The sequence below is a fragment of the Lepus europaeus genome, chromosome 1 (assembly GCF_033115175.1).
Source record: "Lepus europaeus isolate LE1 chromosome 1, mLepTim1.pri, whole genome shotgun sequence".
Classification (NCBI taxonomy): Eukaryota; Metazoa; Chordata; class Mammalia; order Lagomorpha; family Leporidae; genus Lepus; species Lepus europaeus.
In genome coordinates this window covers 3637761-3656566 of record NC_084827.1, presented here as the reverse complement: position 1 = coordinate 3656566, position 18806 = coordinate 3637761, and the positions used below count along the sequence as shown (strand labels likewise).

At 43.6% G+C, this 18806-nt stretch overlaps 1 protein-coding gene across 1 annotated transcript in view; it reads right to left on the bottom strand.

Annotated features, from left to right (window-relative positions):
- Positions 1-14917, bottom strand: part of LOC133761791 (maltase-glucoamylase-like) — a 180687-nt gene extending 165770 nt beyond the window's left edge. The window contains exons 1-5 of the mRNA XM_062194622.1: positions 14791-14917; positions 13701-13771; positions 2472-2592; positions 1426-1535; positions 234-385 (exon numbers count right to left, since the gene is read on the bottom strand). Coding sequence (XP_062050606.1) covers positions 234-385; positions 1426-1535; positions 2472-2592; positions 13701-13771; positions 14791-14917 — 581 coding nt within the window. The remainder of the gene's footprint in view (positions 1-233; positions 386-1425; positions 1536-2471; positions 2593-13700; positions 13772-14790) is intronic.
- Positions 14918-18806: the final 3889 nt, after the last annotated feature.

Below are 18806 nucleotides of genomic sequence, written 5' to 3'. Positions count from 1 at the left end.
TTAGATCAATGGAGAAAAGGAAGAGAGAAATAAAGAGTAAAAATGGCCAAGCAGAAGGAAGAAAGAGAAAGGAGGGCACAGAACCACACACATCTGGAGGTGGAGGTGGAATCTGGTCACCGATACAGGGCATAACTGAGGGACACTGCTCCAATGCACCCTTCCTCAGGCTCTCAGAACCCCTTGTCCATAGTCTTCCTACCGTGACCCCCAAATAGGTGTCCAAAACTTACAGAAGACGATTGTTGCTTCTTCTGGTCACTTTGATGCTAAATGGCTCTTTGGAGACCTCAACTTGGTAGTTCAAGGAGGAGGCAGCATTTCCACGGAAGGGCTGCACATGCTCATGGGGTACCTCATACCTGGTCTTGGTTGGGTCAGTTAACTGTAGAGAGAATAAGAGAGAGAAAGTCAAAACAAAACCTTTGCTGTAGTCAAAAAAAGAAGTGTTCTTACCAACACCAATGCTTCCCCATATCTATGCCTGCTGTATACTAGAAACCACACAATAATTAACTGCCATTATGGCACCAAATTCATGTGTTTAGCAATTATGAATATAAGTTACTTTTTAGGTAAAGAGAAATACAACAAGCTTATCAAGGTGGATTATCTCTAGAAAATTCAGAACTGTGATAATTCCTCTCAAAAAAGTTCTTGAAAAATAAACTGTAGGGATAGGTATTGTGGTACAGAGGCTTAAGCTGCCACTTGGGAAGACCCCATCCTATGTTGAGTACCTGACTCAAGTCCCAGCTACTGTACTTTTAATTCAACTTCCTGCCAATGAAATCCTGGGAGACAGCAGACCATGTCTCAAGGGGTTGCCATCCACTGGGAGAACCAGCTGAGTTCCAGCCTCGCGCAGACCTGGGTGTCATGGGCATCTGGAGAGTGAACCAGAGGATGGGAGGTTTCTCCTCCCTCCCTCCCCCCCTTCCTCTTTCTCTCTCTCTCTCTCTCTCTCTCTCTCTCTCTCTCTCTCTCTCTCTCTCTCTTCTCTTTCTCTTTCTCTTTCTCTTTTTCTCTCTCCCACACTCAAACACATAAAAATAAGTAAACTTTTTAAAAATACTCAGGCCAGCATTGTGGAACAGTGGATTAAGCTGTGGCCTGTGATGCCAGATCCCATGTTCAAGCATGTGTCCTAATCCCAGCTGTTCTGCTTCCAATCCAGCTCCCTGCTAATGCACTTGGTAAAGCAGTGGAAGATGGCTCAAGTACTCGGACCCCTGCATCCAAGTGGGAGACCTGGATAGAGTTCCTGGCTCCTGGCCTTGGCCTGGCCCTGCCCCAACTATCATGGCCATTTAGGGAGTGAATCAATGTACGGAATATCTCTTTCTCCCTTTCTTTGCCTCTGCGTCTGTCACTGTGTCAATCAAATAAATAAAATAAATCTTTTAAAAAGAAACAAACTGCAACCTTGAAGTGGAAACGGTTAGATGTCTGGTATTCTGCCGTGAGAAGGACGTTGTCAACATCATTTCCGAAGGGAGATGAAGAAGACAGACTTTTCAGCTGGGCTGTGAATCCTAATATGTAGAGAAGAAATTAGCTACTTTTTAACTTAAAGTCACCTAAAATTAAATTTTATGTCATAGGAGTTGATGAAATACTTTTTATTTCCCAAAATAAGGGAAGAGATGATATGTATCCAATCACCCACACACACGTTCTGGGGCCAGAACTGAAGCTAGCACTGTGTTGCTCTTCTATAACAGCTACCCAAAATCATCCCTCAAAGATCGCGCTCAATCCACCAGTCCATCAGCCATTTTGTGTTAACCAGATACTCTTTTCACGCTCAGCCCCAATTTGTATATCTGCTGTATTCCTTCTCTAGATGACATACAGGCGACATGTACATTGATGGTGTTGATGTCACTTCCCTCGTGGTAAATAAGGTAGGAGTGTGACCTTATTCCAAGGACCCCATAAGCCAAGAGCAGCTGGAATGGGGAACATGCCTCTTTGCCTACACCAAGAGCCTCCCCAAAGTAAGTCACCTTCTTTTGTCATTATGATGCTCTTCATCTCAGGATAGCAAGAAGAGGGCATGTTAGGTTCATGAACACTGACATTGTCTAGGTGACTTTCGTAGAATTTTGGTAAAATTGGAACTGTTTCTACTCCCTCAATTCAGAGTCAGCAGTTACAGAGTCCGAATCCCCTACTCCAAAAGTGATAGACATGAGGACCAAAAATGTCATGGTGATTACAGATGTACAAAGGTACACAAAGGCAAAGCTGGAAACAGAACATGGTCTCCAAGCTCCCAAGGCAGAGACTGAGGGTTTTTGTTTTTTTTTGTTTTTGTTTTTTGGTGCTAAAATAGATGCTAGTCCTTGGTTCAGAGCAATGCCCATCTCTGTCACACATGGTGGAGTGGCCCTGCAGAGCAGGACCACGCACATGGCCACAGCTCCAGAGGACCCAGACCTCTCCCCTCCTGGCAGACTCTGGCTTACCTGCATTTGTATTCACAAGATCGCTCTGCACTTGGTAGCCGTGATTCTTGGAATAGTAGCACCAAGGAACAGTTATAGCTCCCTGAGGGTTCCAGCAGCAGCCACGCTGCTCACACGTGGCCTGAAACAAGAAGTCAGTCAACGTCACTCCGTTAAGTTGCATAATACTGTCATTTATAAAACATAAAGCATCTAATGAGATTGTGGTACCAAGACCCTCATTTTACAAATAAGGAAATGTTCAATTATTAGAGAAATCATGCTGTATCTCGAACAGTGACAGGGTGTCTACTCACAGCCAATATTTCTGGCCTGTGTCTTTCCTATATAACAGAATAGGAGGCACAATGTATTCCATATGTTTTATCACAGTAAAAGTAATAAATATATTTAAATATTCTAAACTATAATATGATTACATAGCCAGTAATACAAAATGCAAATGCACGTTCATTCACATTCATTTTGGCTTTTAGAACAAACAAAAAAAATTTCAATCAACTTTATTCAGAAGTTTTCAAATCAAACCAATTTTACTTTGGCTTTTAAATATATGTATTACATATGTGTGCATATTACTCACATGTAACATGTGATATATGCATATATGTACACAACCTCCTAACTCCTCCCACAGCAAGTCATCTTTCCTTGACTCCCAGAGAGACTCCAAAGCTTACTTAAGAAAGGTGCTTTAGACCACAATTAATGAGTGAATCAAGCGGGGACAATAATGACTCTAAGTCTTTCTCACATCAACCAACTTGGGAGAAGCAGCCAGGACAACAGAATCTCTCCCACTGAGTGTGGCTGAACCTAGTGACTTCCAACCAACAGAAACTACAGCAAATGATGGCATGGCACTTCCAAGACTGGATCACAGAGAGGCTGTGGCTTCCATCCTGCCGCTCCCTCTGCTATTTCCTCTGCTGCAGTCCCTTCTCTAGGGGAAGCAAGGTGTGCGACCGTGGAGCAGTCCTCATGGCAGGGAACTGAGTGAGTTCTGAGGCTCAGAAAACATCTGACCTCCTCAGTACAGTGACATCGGTGGAATTAATCCTGCCAATAACCACGAGTGATCCTGAGAAGAGTGTCACCCCACCGTCCCTCGGACTCTGTGTTTGCAGCCCGTGACGGGCATCCAGCTAAGCCAAGGCCAGACTGCGAGTGGAGAAGCTGGGGACTGTACTGTTCGTGATGTTAAGCCATTATGTGCTGGGTGTTTTCTTACACAGAAGTAGATAATGAATACATCCTGCCAAATCACTTCTACAGGCAGAACCTGAGGCCAACAGAGACAAAATCAACGGAGGTGAAGTGACCTGCCAAAGGCTCCCTAGCCCTTGAAAAGGCAAAACCAGAATGTGGTTCCCTCCCTGCCCACTTCCTTTCCTCTCTACTCTGGTTGAATTTATCAAGAGGACATGGCAATGCCTGGAAGAGGAGAGCCAAAAACTGTTTTCTGCTTAGCTGTATAATCAGACTCAATCAAATGCTGCCTTTTGCACAGACAGCCAACACAGACTGGGTTTCTGTTCTGTGAAATGCCTGGGACTAGAAGTATTACAGATTTTAGAATTTTTGTGTATACATAATGAGATGTAAATAGGAAATGCAATGGGGTTACTGTCTGCTGCCTTCTCGGGTGCATTGACAGGGAGCTGGACTGGACGCAGAGTAGCTAAGACATGCATTGGCACCTGATACGGTTTGCTGATGCCACACAACACCAGAGTGTCAGCTGAGGATTGCTCCTCTTCGCGTCTGCCCTCAATGTGGTAGTTACACCTGCTGTGTTATTTTGGCAGTATCTGCTAGATGTTAATTCTCATATTCAGCCCTAGCGGCGTTTTGCCCTGGCTCTAATTCTTCTGTGCACCGTCACCCTCCTGATGGCACCATCCTTCCTGGCCTCCCTCCGCCACTGTTTTCCAGGCGCCCCGTGCTTCACTCCCATCTGGAAGCTCTGCTTCTCCCCCCACAGGTCACAGTCGCTGGGCTCCATGGCAGGCGGGGCAGGCGTTTTCCAGTTGGCCAACTTTCCTTCCTGCTTTGGCCACGTGATCTTTGCCCCTTCCAGTTAAATAAAAACCTCATTAATCCCTGGAGAGTGTACAGAGGTCCTTCGGCTTGACACCCTTTTCAACACCCTTCTCTTCTGTCACATTCAAGTTCCATATGGACAGATGTTGGAGAAAAGAATGAAATCGTCCCTGCTGGCTAAAGCTGAATGCTCGGCCCTTCATGGATCCTGCAGCGACGTTAACCATTACAGATCTTGCTTTCCACCTTTAATTCGGGTTGACCACCCCCAATTTATAAATCTGGAATCCAAAATGCTCCAAAACCTGGAACATTTTGAGTGCTGCATGCTGGGGTCAGTGGGAAATTCGACACCATGAAGCTTTATTTCAGGCACAGCATTCTTAGAAAATCATGATATAATATAAAATTGCCTTCAGGCTATGCGGATAAGGTTTATCATGAATCAGGAATTTTCTGATATTAAAAGACTCTTGTGTTTCTAGAAGCAACACTACTTGGTCATTTATGTAATATGTTGCTGATTTCCGTTGCTGATGTTGCGTGTGCTTTTTTCTTTAGTTTCTGTATTTAGGTTCATGGATAAGACTGAACTCTAGTTCTCCTTTTCCTTCATGTGTGTTTTGGTGTAAAATATCTTCTTTGCTTCTGCTCTTCTCTCTTTTTCAAGTGTTAAGAGATATTGGGAGTTGGAGGAGGCTAGGAAATGAATGCAGTAAAGTGCGACTGGGGCTTAAACAGTGGTTTCTCTCAATTCCTGAGTTTTCTTCCATCCTTGTGTTAGTGTTGGTGCCACAGCCCTTATCCAGTGTCAGCATCCCACATGGTGCAGGTTCAAGTCCCAGCTGCTCCACTACTGATCCAGCTCGCTGCTATGGCCTGGGAAGGCAGTGGAGGATGGCCCAAGTCCTTGGACCCCTGCACCCATGTGGGAGACCAGGAAGAAGCTCCTGGCTCCTGGCTTTGGATTGGCGCAGCTCCGGCCATTACAGCCATCTGGGAAGTGAACCAGCGGATGGAAGACCTCTCTCTCTCTCTCTCTCTCTCTCTCTCTCTCTCTGCTTCTTTCCCTCTCTGTGTAATTCTGACTTTCAAATAAATAAATAAACCTTTAAAAAATATTAGAACATTCACTTGCGGAATCTATCATAATAACTTACTAGTGAAAGTACATCATATAATCATTTAAAGTCTCAGATACTCATGACAAAATTGTTGGCAAATGAGGAATAAAAAGTAACTTCCTTAGTGTGAAAATGGATATCCACAAAAAGCCAATGATTAAGCATCTTACTAAATGGTGACAGGTTAGCAGCATTTTTTTTTTAATTAGAAAGATGACTAACCCATGCCTAACAGCTAATAATTTAAAAGTATACTGGAGGCTTCTCAAGACAAAAGACAAGAAAAGAAAGAAAACCAGTAAGAATGAAAAAATGAAGTTAATCATTTTTACTGCCAGACATAATATTGTCTAGGTAAAATGTACGGTTATCTCCTTAGAATTGTATCTGTGAAACACATGAAACCTATTTTGTTTATATTAACAAAATTTTTTAAAGATTTATTTTATTTATTTGAAAGAATTACAGAAGCAAAGTGAGAGAGGTGTTCTCTCCACTGGATCACTCCCTAGATGGTCGTAATGGCCAGAACTGGGCCAATCCGAAGCCAGGAGCCAGGAGCTTCTTCCAGATCTCCCATGTGGGTGCAGGGGCCCAAGGACTTGGGCCATCTTCTACTGCCTCCCCAGGCCATAGCAGAGAGCTGGATAGGAAGTGGAGCAGCAGAGACTGCTGAGTCAGCGGTATTTTCCATAGCAACACAAATGGACTAAGACCACCGGCGTTTGGTCCACCATGGAGTGAGTGCGGAGCCAATGTGCATGAGCAGGGCTCTCAGTCACTCACCTCTGCAGTGACCTGAAGGTAACCCCACAAGCCTTACACATGACCTTCCACATAAAGGAGATTCCAAATACAATACAGTTTTAAAGGACTCAATTTCTGTATCTCTTTTGGCCTCTGTTATGATAGATAATTAAGACATTTTTAATGTCAGGAGGATCTGCTGTGAACACAAGATAGAACCAGAAAGTCTCCGTGCAAGGACAATGCAGAGAATGAAGGATCTTATCATGGTTTCAAATGGAAGTCGAATTTTAGAATATGAAAACATATAATACTTTAAAATTTCAAATCACTCTGTATTCACCAAAATGTTTCCTAGCTATGTTAATTGCTGCAAATTTGAATAAATGAGTGAATAAAATTAATCTGACCTCAGTAAAATATCTTAGTTACAGACTGTTCTATGTGTGTCTCGAGTCACATTTTGAAAGCTGACCTGGCCCCGTCATTCCTTCCCAAGGTGAGGCCTGACGAAAACTTCTAAACAAGGATGCCACCTCTCCATGCCAGGATCTGTACTTCCTAGTACCCCAGATCAGACTGCAACAGTTTCCAAAAGCTTTTCCCTCAGTGGTCACTGTTCTAACATCTTTCTAACCATGCAGTTTAGTAGTGTATCCCATAACATCAGTCTAATGAATAAATGTATCTACGTGCACCTTGTCTCATTTCTCTGATAAGAATTTCATCGTATGTATGGAAACGTGACTTAGTGACAAAGTCACATGGAGTGTTTCAGAAGCCAAGGCAGAACCTAGGACCCTGTCCCTTCCATGACCTTGCCCAATGACTGCTCTGGCAATTTAAGGCACGAAACATAAGCTAAAGTCTGCGTCAAGGACTTTACAGCTCCTGGCACCACAGTGGCTCTTAACTGAAGGGTGGAGACTCAAGATGGTCTTAGCAAAATGCACTTTTCTTGCTGACCTATCACAAAACTTGACTCCTTAAATACATTGATAAGAAACTGGAATTAGGAAAGACATCGTACATTAAATAAATGATAGATTATTATGCAGTAAGCGTGCCATAAAAGATAACAAGGAATGAGATATATAATAACCTCAATATCATCATTAAAGTTATCATTTCTATTAATATTATCCTTGGAAAGCTTGTAGTTTTAGACTGCGCTCAGCTTAATCATATTGCAACGGTGACAGGCATGTGAGTTTACTTTAAGCATGGAAACCTGCTCTTCCATGTTCTTGCAGTACATACTAGCCCTAAAAAAAATCAAAGTGCTTGAAATGATTCCCTACGATCTCTCTCCTGAGCTGGCTATCTGAAATTTGACTACCTATTTCTGCCCTGTGCCATCAATGAGAACTGTCAGCTCTGAGTTCTGGACCCGGGGATAAACGTCTTCATTAAGGCAGCAGAAAGGATACTCTCATGTAGAAGAGCATCGTCTCTAAAATCTGCCTGGGAGCACAACCTAAGTGATGCCATAGAGGCACAGGGTTAAACAGGGCCTTAGATAGCAGACTGTGATGTCTGAACATCACTCACCACTCAGAATGAACTCCCACAGGTACTGGAGTTAGGCAGAAATCGAATGGCCATATGACGTTAAAGAAAGCAGTTTTAATCACACACATAATCTGAATCAAATTCAGAAGCAATGTCAGGAAGTGACTGCAGAAACACCAGGACTACACTGACTGATCCATTCATTCATTTATTTTAAATAGGGATCTCCAACATGGGAAGCAGGATACACAGCAGACTCATAGAATGGCAGATGTCCTAAACAGCACTCTGGCCTCAGAATCAGCCCTTAAGGCATTCGGATCTGGCTGAAGAGCCCATGAGAGTATAGCAGGCATGGAAAGCCAACACACTCTGGCAAATAAATAAAGAGGAACTAAATGAAAGATCTCTGCGAATGAGATCCCAGTAGAAAGAACAGGCCATCAAAGAAGGAGGTACCTTTCTCTGAAGGGAGGAGAGAACTTCCACTTTGGCTATGACCCTGTCAGAATAAGATTGAAGTCGGTGAACTCAAAAGGCTTCCATAGCCTTGGCAACTCATGACTAGAGCCTAGGGAGATTACTGACACCATAAACAAGAATGTCAAATTGTTAAGTCAGCAACAGGAGTCACTGTGTACTTACTTCTCATGTGAGATCTGTCCTTAATGTGTTGTCCAATGTGAAACAATGCTATAACTAGTACTGAAACAGTATTTTACACTTTGTGTTTCTGTGTGGGTACAAACTGATGAAATCTTTACTTAATATATACTAAACCAATCTTCTGTATATAAAGATAATTGAAAATGAATCTTGATGTGAATGGAATGGGAGAGGGAGCAGGAGATGGGAGGGGTGCAAGTGGGAGGGAAGTTATGGGGCGGGGGGGGAAGCCATTGTAATCCATAAACTGTACTTTGGAAACTTGTATTTACTAAATAAAAGTTTAAAAAAATGCAAATAAATAAATAAATAAATAGGGATCTCTTTTTAAATTGCTTATTTGAGAAGCAAAGACACAGAGAGCTCTCATTCATTGATTCATTCTTCAGTAGCCAAACCTGGGTCAGGCAGAGCCAGGAGCCAAAGTTTCAGTCCAGGTCTCTGACGGGGTGGCGGGGACTTCAGTACCTGGGCTGTCAGCTGCTACCTCCTAGGGTGTGCATTCTCAGGGAGTTAGAATTGGGAGCAGAGCTGGGACTTGACACCAGGCACTTGGATACGGGATGAGGATGTCTCAAGTGACATCTTAACCCCCAGACAAAAGCCTGCCTTCAGGACTAGCGTCAGACACCTGAGAGACCTTTTGTTCTGAGACCCATGAAGGGAACACCTGATGTTCACTGTCTCCAAACAAATCCTCCACAAGGAACTCAGGATGGCTTGACAGATTGCTCTCTTCTGTTCTGTAAAGAGGATTGCCTCTCATTATTGGGATCAAAAAACAATGGGAGGGATGATCATTCGGCTCAGAGGTTAAGCCTCAGGTTGATATGCTGGCGTCTCATAGCAGAGTGCCTGGACTTGAGTCCAGGCTTTGCTCTCGATCCCAGCTTCCTGCTAATGCACACTCGAGGAGGGAGCAGGTGACGACTCAAGCAGTGCCATTTCAGGGGCCTGGATTGAGTTCCTAGTTCCTGGCTTTGTTTTGGCCCAGATCCAGCTGTGGAGAGCATTTAGGGGTGAGCCAGCAGATAGATCTCTCTTTCTCTCTCTCAGCCTTGCTCTTGCTCTACGCCTTTAAAATGAATGTTTCAAATTATAATAAACAACAGGATCTACAACCAAAAATCATCTGCAAAGAACCAGATGCTGTTAGTTCTTTCACACATAATCAGAGAGTGTGTAGAGAGTAAGAGAAGATGATACAGTAATGACCTCACTATCAGAACATCCTGCCTAGCTTTTCTATGGTGTTCATAATTTCTTCTCATCCTCCTCCTGCCACACGAATACAAGGGAACTTTAATAAGTGTGTGTGGAATGCACATGTTAAAAACACTATGCATGGATTTCAAAACATTTTTGCGCCAGAATAAACTAATCTTTAACTCTACTTTCCATGAACTTTTTGAAGTACCCTCCTACATCCTTATCCACTGACTCATCCTCTCAACAGCTGGATCTGCATCTAGTTTCCAGGATACATAAGCAGGCATCCAAATGAACAGACATGCCCCCTAGGAGGAAACACATCATGGGTGGTACCAGTATTTATCTCTGAGAGTGCAGAGTGCGCAGGAGAAGCACACACATACTCAGTGGACTCCTGTTCAACCATTAAGAGGAAGAGACCTGGTTATTTACAATAACAGGATAGAACTGGAGGCCGTTATGATAAAAGAAATAAGCCAAGCACAGAAATACCATGACAATGTGGTCTCACCCATATGTAGAATCTAAAAGGCTGATCTCATAGAACTTAGGGTGTAATGATAGTTACCAGAGGCTGGGGGAACAGGGAGGAGGGGTTTAGAGAGAGAAGGGCTGATTAGCAACTAAGTTATAGGTAGGAATAAGAAACGCTGGTATTCTGCTCAGTTGGGTTATTATGAATAGTGATATTGCACTATCTATTTATCTAAAAGGAAAAAAACGAAGGATTTTGAGTGTTTCTATCAAAACAAATGTTAAATGTTTGAAGAGACAGGTATGCTCACCCTGATTTGGAAAGCACACAATTAAAACTTGTATTGAAACAGCATATGGTACCCCATAAATATGTACGATTTTTGTGTTAAAATGTTACAGGAAGAGGAGCATGTCAAGGTCATAGAGTAAGTCACTTGGTACAACATGTAGAAGAAGCCAAAGGTCATTTATGGAACTACAGTCCTGATCATTGGGTCCAGTCTTGTGGTGCAACACGTTACGCTGCCATTTGAAACGCCAGCATCCCATATGCACACCGGTTAGAGCCCCAGGAGCTCTGCTTCTGATCCACCGCCATGATAATGAGCCTGGGGAAGCAGTGGAAGATGGCCCAAGTGCTCAGGCCTCTGCCACCTGCATGGGAGATCCAGATGGAGTTCCAGGCTATTGGCTTTGGCCTGGCTCAGTCCCAGCATTGCAGCCATTTGGGGAGTGAACTAATTGATGAAAACTCATTTTCTCTCTGCTTCTCCCTCTTTCTGTCACTTTGCCTTTCAAATAAATAAAATTAAATTTAAAAACGTAATTACAGGCTGGCGCTGCAGCTCAATAGGCTAATCCTCCGCCTGCGGCACCGGCACACCGGGTTCTAGTCCCGGTCGGGGCGCCGGATTCTGTCCCGGTTGCCCCTCTTCCAGACCAGCTCTCTGCTATGGCCCGGGAGTGCAGTGGAGGATGGCCCAAGTGCTTGGGCCCTGCACCCGCATGGGAGACCAGGAGAAGCACCTGGCTCCTGGCTTCAGATCAGCGCCATGCACCGGCCACAATACGCCAGCCACGGCGGCCATTGAAGGGTGAACCAATGGCAAAAAGGAAGACCTTTCTCTGTCTCTCTTTCTCTCTCTCTCACTATCCACTCTGCCTGTCAAAAAAAAAAAAAAAAAAAACACCTTAATTACAGGTATTTATTAAAATGCCTTATGATAAAAATAAAAACCAAAGATACATTACTGTGGCAGTAATAACATCTTAAGTTTGCCAATGCCCAATTACAGGATGGGTGTTGTAGAAGAATAAACATATTCAGAATACATTAGTCTTCTGGTGGGTTTCCAGCTAACTAGTTTCCTGGCACTGGATGATACGAGCAAGGAAATGGGCAGGCGAGGACTTTCTGTATACCTAGTGCACTAATGTCCTGTTCAGGTACAACGTATCCAGACCACAGCTTCCCATTCCTGTTGGCAAAGCAGCATGTTGACAGTCCTCTACCTACCTCTCATCTCAGACGCTGTCTTCTCTTCTCATTGTACCTACCCTGTATGTCGGCCATGTGGGATCTTTCAATATGTTCTATATGTGCTCCACGATTTCCCCTTCTGTAATTCTGTGAATATTATCTCTTCTCTCTTGAAGTCATTGTCCCTTCCTTCCATCTGTTAAAATCCTATTTATCTTTGATTTTGGCACCATGCAGGAAATTCACTTCCTCTTTCACCTGTTCTATGTTCTTTCACCTTTGTTTCCAAGTCCGTACTCCTCTTACTTTTTGTCCGTTACATGCATCACTTCATGTTCCTAGCTGTCAGGGGCACATCAAAGACAGCCTCCTCTCTCTGAGTACAAACTCTCTTTTCCATCCTAACTTCAACTCCTCCTATTCTCCTCCCTTACACTATTACAGTCACCTGGGGCTCCTGGCTGCTTTATCAACACATCCAGGCACATCCCTACCTACATGATCTCCTCCAATAATAAAAGGCTCATGAAAATGGGAAATTAAATTGATTATCAGAATTTGGGCTGCAAGACACCAAGCGCCTGGATTTTTCGGAGCATTGGGTTTTGGGATTGAGGCTTCATTCCTCATTCATTTTCCTATCTTTATTCATTTACCTTTGCCTAACGAGATAACCAAGACTATGACCCTGATGTATCTGTCTTCCATGCTCACACCTGCCTTTATCTTATCCCACGTCCCCAAGAAAAGTAGCCCACTAGGGCAGATTCATCATCTAATAGGAAAGGAAAAATATCTTTTGGCATAAAAGACTTTTAGGAAAACCAAAAAAAGCAACTGTCTGGAAATGATGAATTGTGGCAGCCCACTGAGAATGCCACGGCTACAGCAGTAAGTGTGGCAGTGACGTGTCCGAGCACGACATGCAGCAAGTGTTCGTTCCATTTCTGATGCAGACCTGCCATTCTGTGTCAGTGGATTCCACTCAGAGGCTGCATTCTGTTTCTATTCAGATCCCACCACCCTTCTCAAGGTAACAGGCGACTGACATGCTCTGTGCAGTGTCCTGTACAACCAAGATAATTAGCTGCACTTCAGCAGAGGACCAAGACCTCTCTCTGTTACTGGACTTGAGTAAACGCCCCAGTGCCTGCACTATCTTTACTCTGATATTATAATCTTCTCCCATCAAAAAACATAACTCTTGAAACTTTGTCCTTATTTTAAGTCATATTTTACCGACGTGTATGATTTTTTATGGTAGATCTTAGATAACCTTCTAGAATTTTGGAATGAGAATGTGAGACAGAAACAACAGGGAAACAGGGGCAGAGGAATCAAGTTGTGTTGCCACACAAAAGACAAATACACTGTTTGTAAATCCCAAATCTCCCATGGGACATACTTACGCTAAAATCTTACTCATTGTTTACCTGAAATCTAAATTTGACTGAGAAATCTGTGAATTTATTTGCTGGATCTGGAACCCAAGGGAATTTTTAGCTCTTCCTCTCCCGAGCTACACTGTCATAACAAGCAAGGAGATAATATTAATTTGCTTAAACATTAACGACTGCAAAACAAACAATTCTCTGAGAGTTACAAACAGGAAAAAAACGGCATGGACTCTTAAATGGAAACCAGATCCATGCTGGGCACCGCAGTGGGAGGTTACGCCGCCCCTCGAGCTGCCCACATCTGATATCCGAGTCCCTACTTCGAGTCTGGCTGCTCTGCTTCCAATCCAGCTTCCTGCTAATGCATCTGAGAGGCAACAGAGGCAACACCGAGCATCTCTGCCCCCATGTGAGAGACCAGGATAGATTTCCCGGTTCTGGCCTTGGTCTGGCCCAGCCCTGGCTGTTCTGGCCATTTGGGGAGCTTTCTGTCTTTCCCTCTCTCGCTGTTACTCTGCCTTTAAAATGCATAAATAAATCTTAAAAGCAAAACAAGATCCATAACTCAAACCTTTGTCGGTGTTTGGTCAGGGATGCAGTTTATCCGCTCCGATTCATCTACCACTGGGCACTCGACAGAATCTAAAATTAGAAAGTCAAGGAGCTCAGCAATAAATTCATGATGGCTTAAGGCACAATAATGAGGTTTGTAAGTGGTTTTCTTTGCATTGGATTTTCCAATAGAAAAAGTGGCAAATTAAAGAAATTAAAGAATTAAAGATTGCACCAATCTCTGCTTCAGGGTTTTAGTTGCTCCTAGATAAATCAAATAAGAAATTGTGAATAATAGCACCGTCTAGTCCCTCTTTGGGAATAAAACAATTCAATAAACTTTTAATAAAATAATTCAGGTAGTTTTCTAAAAAAAATAAATAAAAGAGCCTAAATCTGTTGCCAATATACTTGTCTGACTGCCTTTCACACAAGAGTGTTGCTAATTTTCATGATTAACATGATTATAATCATCCAATACCATTCAGTAAACATTGTTTCAAGTGTCAATTGTCGAATCCTGCAATGTACTAATTGGGAAGTGAAAATGTCAGAAATCAGGCCGGCGCCGCGGCTCACTAGGCTAATCCTCCGCCTTGCGGCGCCGGCACACGGGGTTCTAGTCCCGGTCGGGGCACCGATCCTGTCCCGGTTGCCCCTCTTCCAGGCCAGCTCTCTGCTGTGGCCAGGGAGTGCAGTGGAGGATGGCCCAAGTGCTTGGGCCCTGCACCCCATGGGAGACCAGGAGAAGCACCTGGCTCCTGCCATCGGATCAGCGCGGTGCGCAGGCTGCAGCGCGCCTACCGCGGCGGCCATTGGAGGGTGAACCAACGGCAAAAGGAAGACCTTTCTCTCTGTCTCTCTCTCACTGTCCACTCTGCCTGTTAAAAAAAAAAAATGTCAGAAATCAAAACCTACAATAAACACCTACTGAACTGCCAATGCTGTGCTTGTGTTCCAGGAAACGCAACATCCCCTCACACACCATCACGTGTACACACACACACACACACTCCAGTGGACGCAGAGCATCCCTTTCCACACACAAGTGAGAGTTCTGCTCTGACCTAATCAGTATGGAGAGGGAGAAGCCCAGAATTCCTTGTTACCTTTAGACTCAGTGGGACCATTGGCTAAAAGCACAAACAGAGGAATAGTGATGATGAACAGCACAAGCAGCAGAGTGCTGAGTACAAGCTCCAGAGTCGTAAATTTCTTCAGTTTCTTTCTTGCCATCTATCAAAAAAAAAAATAGATTTGAATTTGTGAATTTTATTTAACACATAGCTAGTAGATTTTGAATGGGAAAGTTCAAGTGTGTACAATGAATAAGATAGCAAACTGAACCTCCATGTGTCCATCACCTAAATTAAAAAAAAGTCCATGGCCACTGTGTCTTTATTCCGATGCACATCCCTAACCCTAGGATATTCTGAAGCCATCCTCGAGTTTCAGAGCTTTTAATCTGAACATATTGATATATTTATTTCCTTAAAATGTAAGAAAATTTACAAAAGACAAGCAGAATGGCATTGTCACACCTAAAAAATAGTTATAATAGCTTCTTACTATCATCAAATATTTAATCAATATTGAAATGTCCCTTGCTGTCTGATGGACTTTTTGTTTGTTCTACTCTCCTACAGACGCATGAAGATTTCTGTGTTGCCACTTGTTTGTGTCTAAGTTTTTTTTTAATCAATAGGCTTTGTTCTATAGATTTTCTCCACAATCTGGATATTGTTGATTGAATACTCATGGATGTTAACATACTGAGGGCCTGAAACTATGGAAACTGGTACAAATATGGAGTCCAATTGACGTAACCCTAGCAGCTTCAATTATTTTCTTGTTTCCTGGTATAACATATATCCTAGGTTCAACTTGTACATTTCCTACCCTGATCTGGAATCAAACGTGTGTGTGTGTATGTATGTGTGTGTATGTGTATGTGTGTGTATGTGTGTGTGTATGTGTGTAGGTAGGAACAGTATTTAGAAACCACAGTCTAGGGGGCCAGTGCCATGGCTCACTTGGTTAATCCCCCACCTGGGGCGCCGGCATCCCTTATGGGTTCCGGGTTCTAGTCTCGGTTGCTCCTCTTCCAGTCCAGCTCTCTGCTGTGCCCCGGGAGTGCAGTGGAGGATGGCCCAAGTGCTTGGGCCCTGCACCCCATGGGAGACCAAGAAGAAGCACTTGGCTCCTGGCTTCGGATTGGCACAGCGCCGGCTGTGGCAGCCAATTGGGGAGTGAACCAACAGAAGCAAGACATTTCTCTCTGTCTCTCTCTCTCTCTCTCTCTCACTGTCTATAAATCCACCTGTCAAATAAATTAAAAAAAAAAAAAGTCTAGGTGAGAGCTGGTGAAATAAACTCTTGAATTCCAGAACAGAAGGCACACTGTGTATCATCCTGGCCAGTGGCTGTCTTTAAGGTCTCCTGCGGGATCCTTCAGGATGTGCAATCTCAGAAAGTGTCCAGAGGTTACGTACTGACGTGCTGCCGTGGTCTGAATATCTGAGTCCCTCCAAAGTTCCAGTGCTGGAGCATAATCCCTACGAGAGATTATTAGGAGGTGGGGCCCTCTGGAAAGTGAGTAGGGTCTGAGGGCTTGGCCTCGTGCCGCTCAGCGTCCGGTGGAGTGGCCAATTCCAATTGCTGATGCTGTTCTGCCCTGATTTGACCACCTATCGGCTAAGTGCTTTTTGGCCGCCTGTGCCGGGTGTCTCACTCATTACCTGAGATGCACGAGGATCCCGGGCAGCAGTCTCGCCCATTCAAGACCTACTCTTCACCAACCCACGCCCTCCTCTGCCGTCCCCCGCCTTGTCAATCACACTCGGTCTTCAGCAGAACACACACCTCCTTCCTGCCTGTCTGACTTGAATGACTTCAAACCTCCTTGCATCCCATTCTCCTCTGCATGGGTGTTTCCTCAGCCTCCCTCCCCGGTCTGAAGAATGTGAATGGGATGGGAGAGGGAGTGGGAGATGGGACGACTGCAGGTGGGAGGAATGTTATGGGGGGGAAGCCACTACAATCCAAAAGTTATTCTTTGGAAATTTATATTTATTAAATAAAAGTTAAAAAAATTTAAAAAAGAAGGCTTCCTCAGTCTGCCACCAAGGTTTCGATGACAAGAGGACTTGCTTCCCATACATTGATGAAGAAATTGCTGTTAGCCAATGCAATTCCTTCTTACTAAGCAAAAGAATGTGGAATTGTGGGAGACGCTTCTCTGTAGCGAAGATTGCCTTAGTTTTCCTTAGAGTAAGTTGCTCCAACATGAGTCTTCCCTACCAGCTCTGTCCAACACCTCACATTCCCAAACGCTTGATAAGAAATCCAGTACTATTAATCTTGCTTGTAAAGTTCCATAAATATTATTAATCTTCATATTTTATATAATTGAATTAATAACACAGAGTTACTTTACAACCACCCAGAAGGAAAGAATTTGTCAGAATGCCCAGACAAGTGACTATGTCTCTCTTTGATGCTGGCTAATAGTTGTGAGACGGGAGATTGTTCTTTACACTCATACTGTTTATTTGTCTAAATGTTTATTAACACACTGTTAGACACTATGAGGTAACACTCACACATGACTGAGGAAACCACCACGTGCTCAATGAAGCTTTAGTCAAAACTATTACAATTATACCATAATCCAGAGATTCCATTTATAAAAATTAATCCCCTAAATGCATGTACACATTGGAGACTCATGTAGGTACAGATAAAGGTTTTCATGACAGCATTATATATAACAAAAAATTGAAGACACTATAGATGAGTACAGAGAGAGCATTGAGCAAATATACAAAATTAAATTTTAAAGTAGATAAAATTTAAAGTAAAATCATAGGGTGCCATTTGTTGTGAAGTCCACAGGGTCTTTGGTACTGCTTCTTCAAGAGGTGGGACCGAAAAAAACTGAGGTGCAACCGCCTCCCCTGGAGGGCAGGCTGGACACACGGGCTCCCCTCTAGCAATCATAACATGGCAGAGGGCCACGGTCTTACTCCCCACCTAGGTTATGAAAGCTCTGCTCTTCTCCTCGCTCTTTCTCTTGGGTCACTTCTTGAAGAAGTCAGTGAAGCAGGCCTGTAGCAATTTCCAACAGATAGAGTAGACCCAAGGTTTCTGCCAATGGCCACGGCAGTGGGCCTTCTCAGATGGAGGTCCTCCACCCCTTGTCAGGTTTCATGAGACTGAAGTCCAGGCTGACACCCTGACCTCATGACGGACCCTGAGTTAGCACCCCTCAGCTCACCAATTGCCACATTTACAACTCACAGGAGGGGGATATGATATATATTTGTTGTTCTGAGTCACTAATGTTTGAAGTGACTTATTACCCACAAACAGATAACCAATACACAGAAGTGGACATAACTTTTGAGTCAAACGTCATTGATATCTTTTATTATCTAGGAGCCTCTTATCAAAAGCCCTTTGGCTTCATATAGGCAAATTCATACTCACTTTATGGAACACTGATACCAACTTTCCAGCTATACAACTGCACCTTCAACCTCTCCAGCACTATCTGATTGGTCTGTCACAGGGACCATGACCGTGACACCTACTACCTCAGTTAGGAATGCAGTTTAAGAAAACCACGATGGGACCGCCATTAAGGCATAGCGGGTTAAGCTGCTAGTAAGCTCCTAAGGAAGCCCCCACTGCTCCACCTCTAATCCAGCTCCTTGCTCATGTGCCTGGGAAAGCAACAGAAGATGGCCCACGTTCTTGGGTCCCTGCCATCCATGTCAAAGACCAGGATGGAGTTCCTGGCTCTTGGCTTTGGTCTGGCCCAGCCCCAGCCATTGTGGCCATTTGTGGAACACACCAGTGATGGCAGCTATCTCTATCTGTCTCACCCTTTCTCTCTGCCTTTCAAGTAAATAGAAAATAAATAAGTATTGAACAAAGAGAAAAACTAAGATCAACAAAAACAGCAAATTTAAAAAGGAGGTAATTTAAATAGTGTAAAATACTTTCAAAAAACAGGAATTTTTTTTAAAACCTCTACTTGGCAATCTGTCATCCATCTTTGAATATTCTTTGTTGCTCGACATCTGATTGTGCAGTTGCAATGATAAAGATTGTAACAGATAAC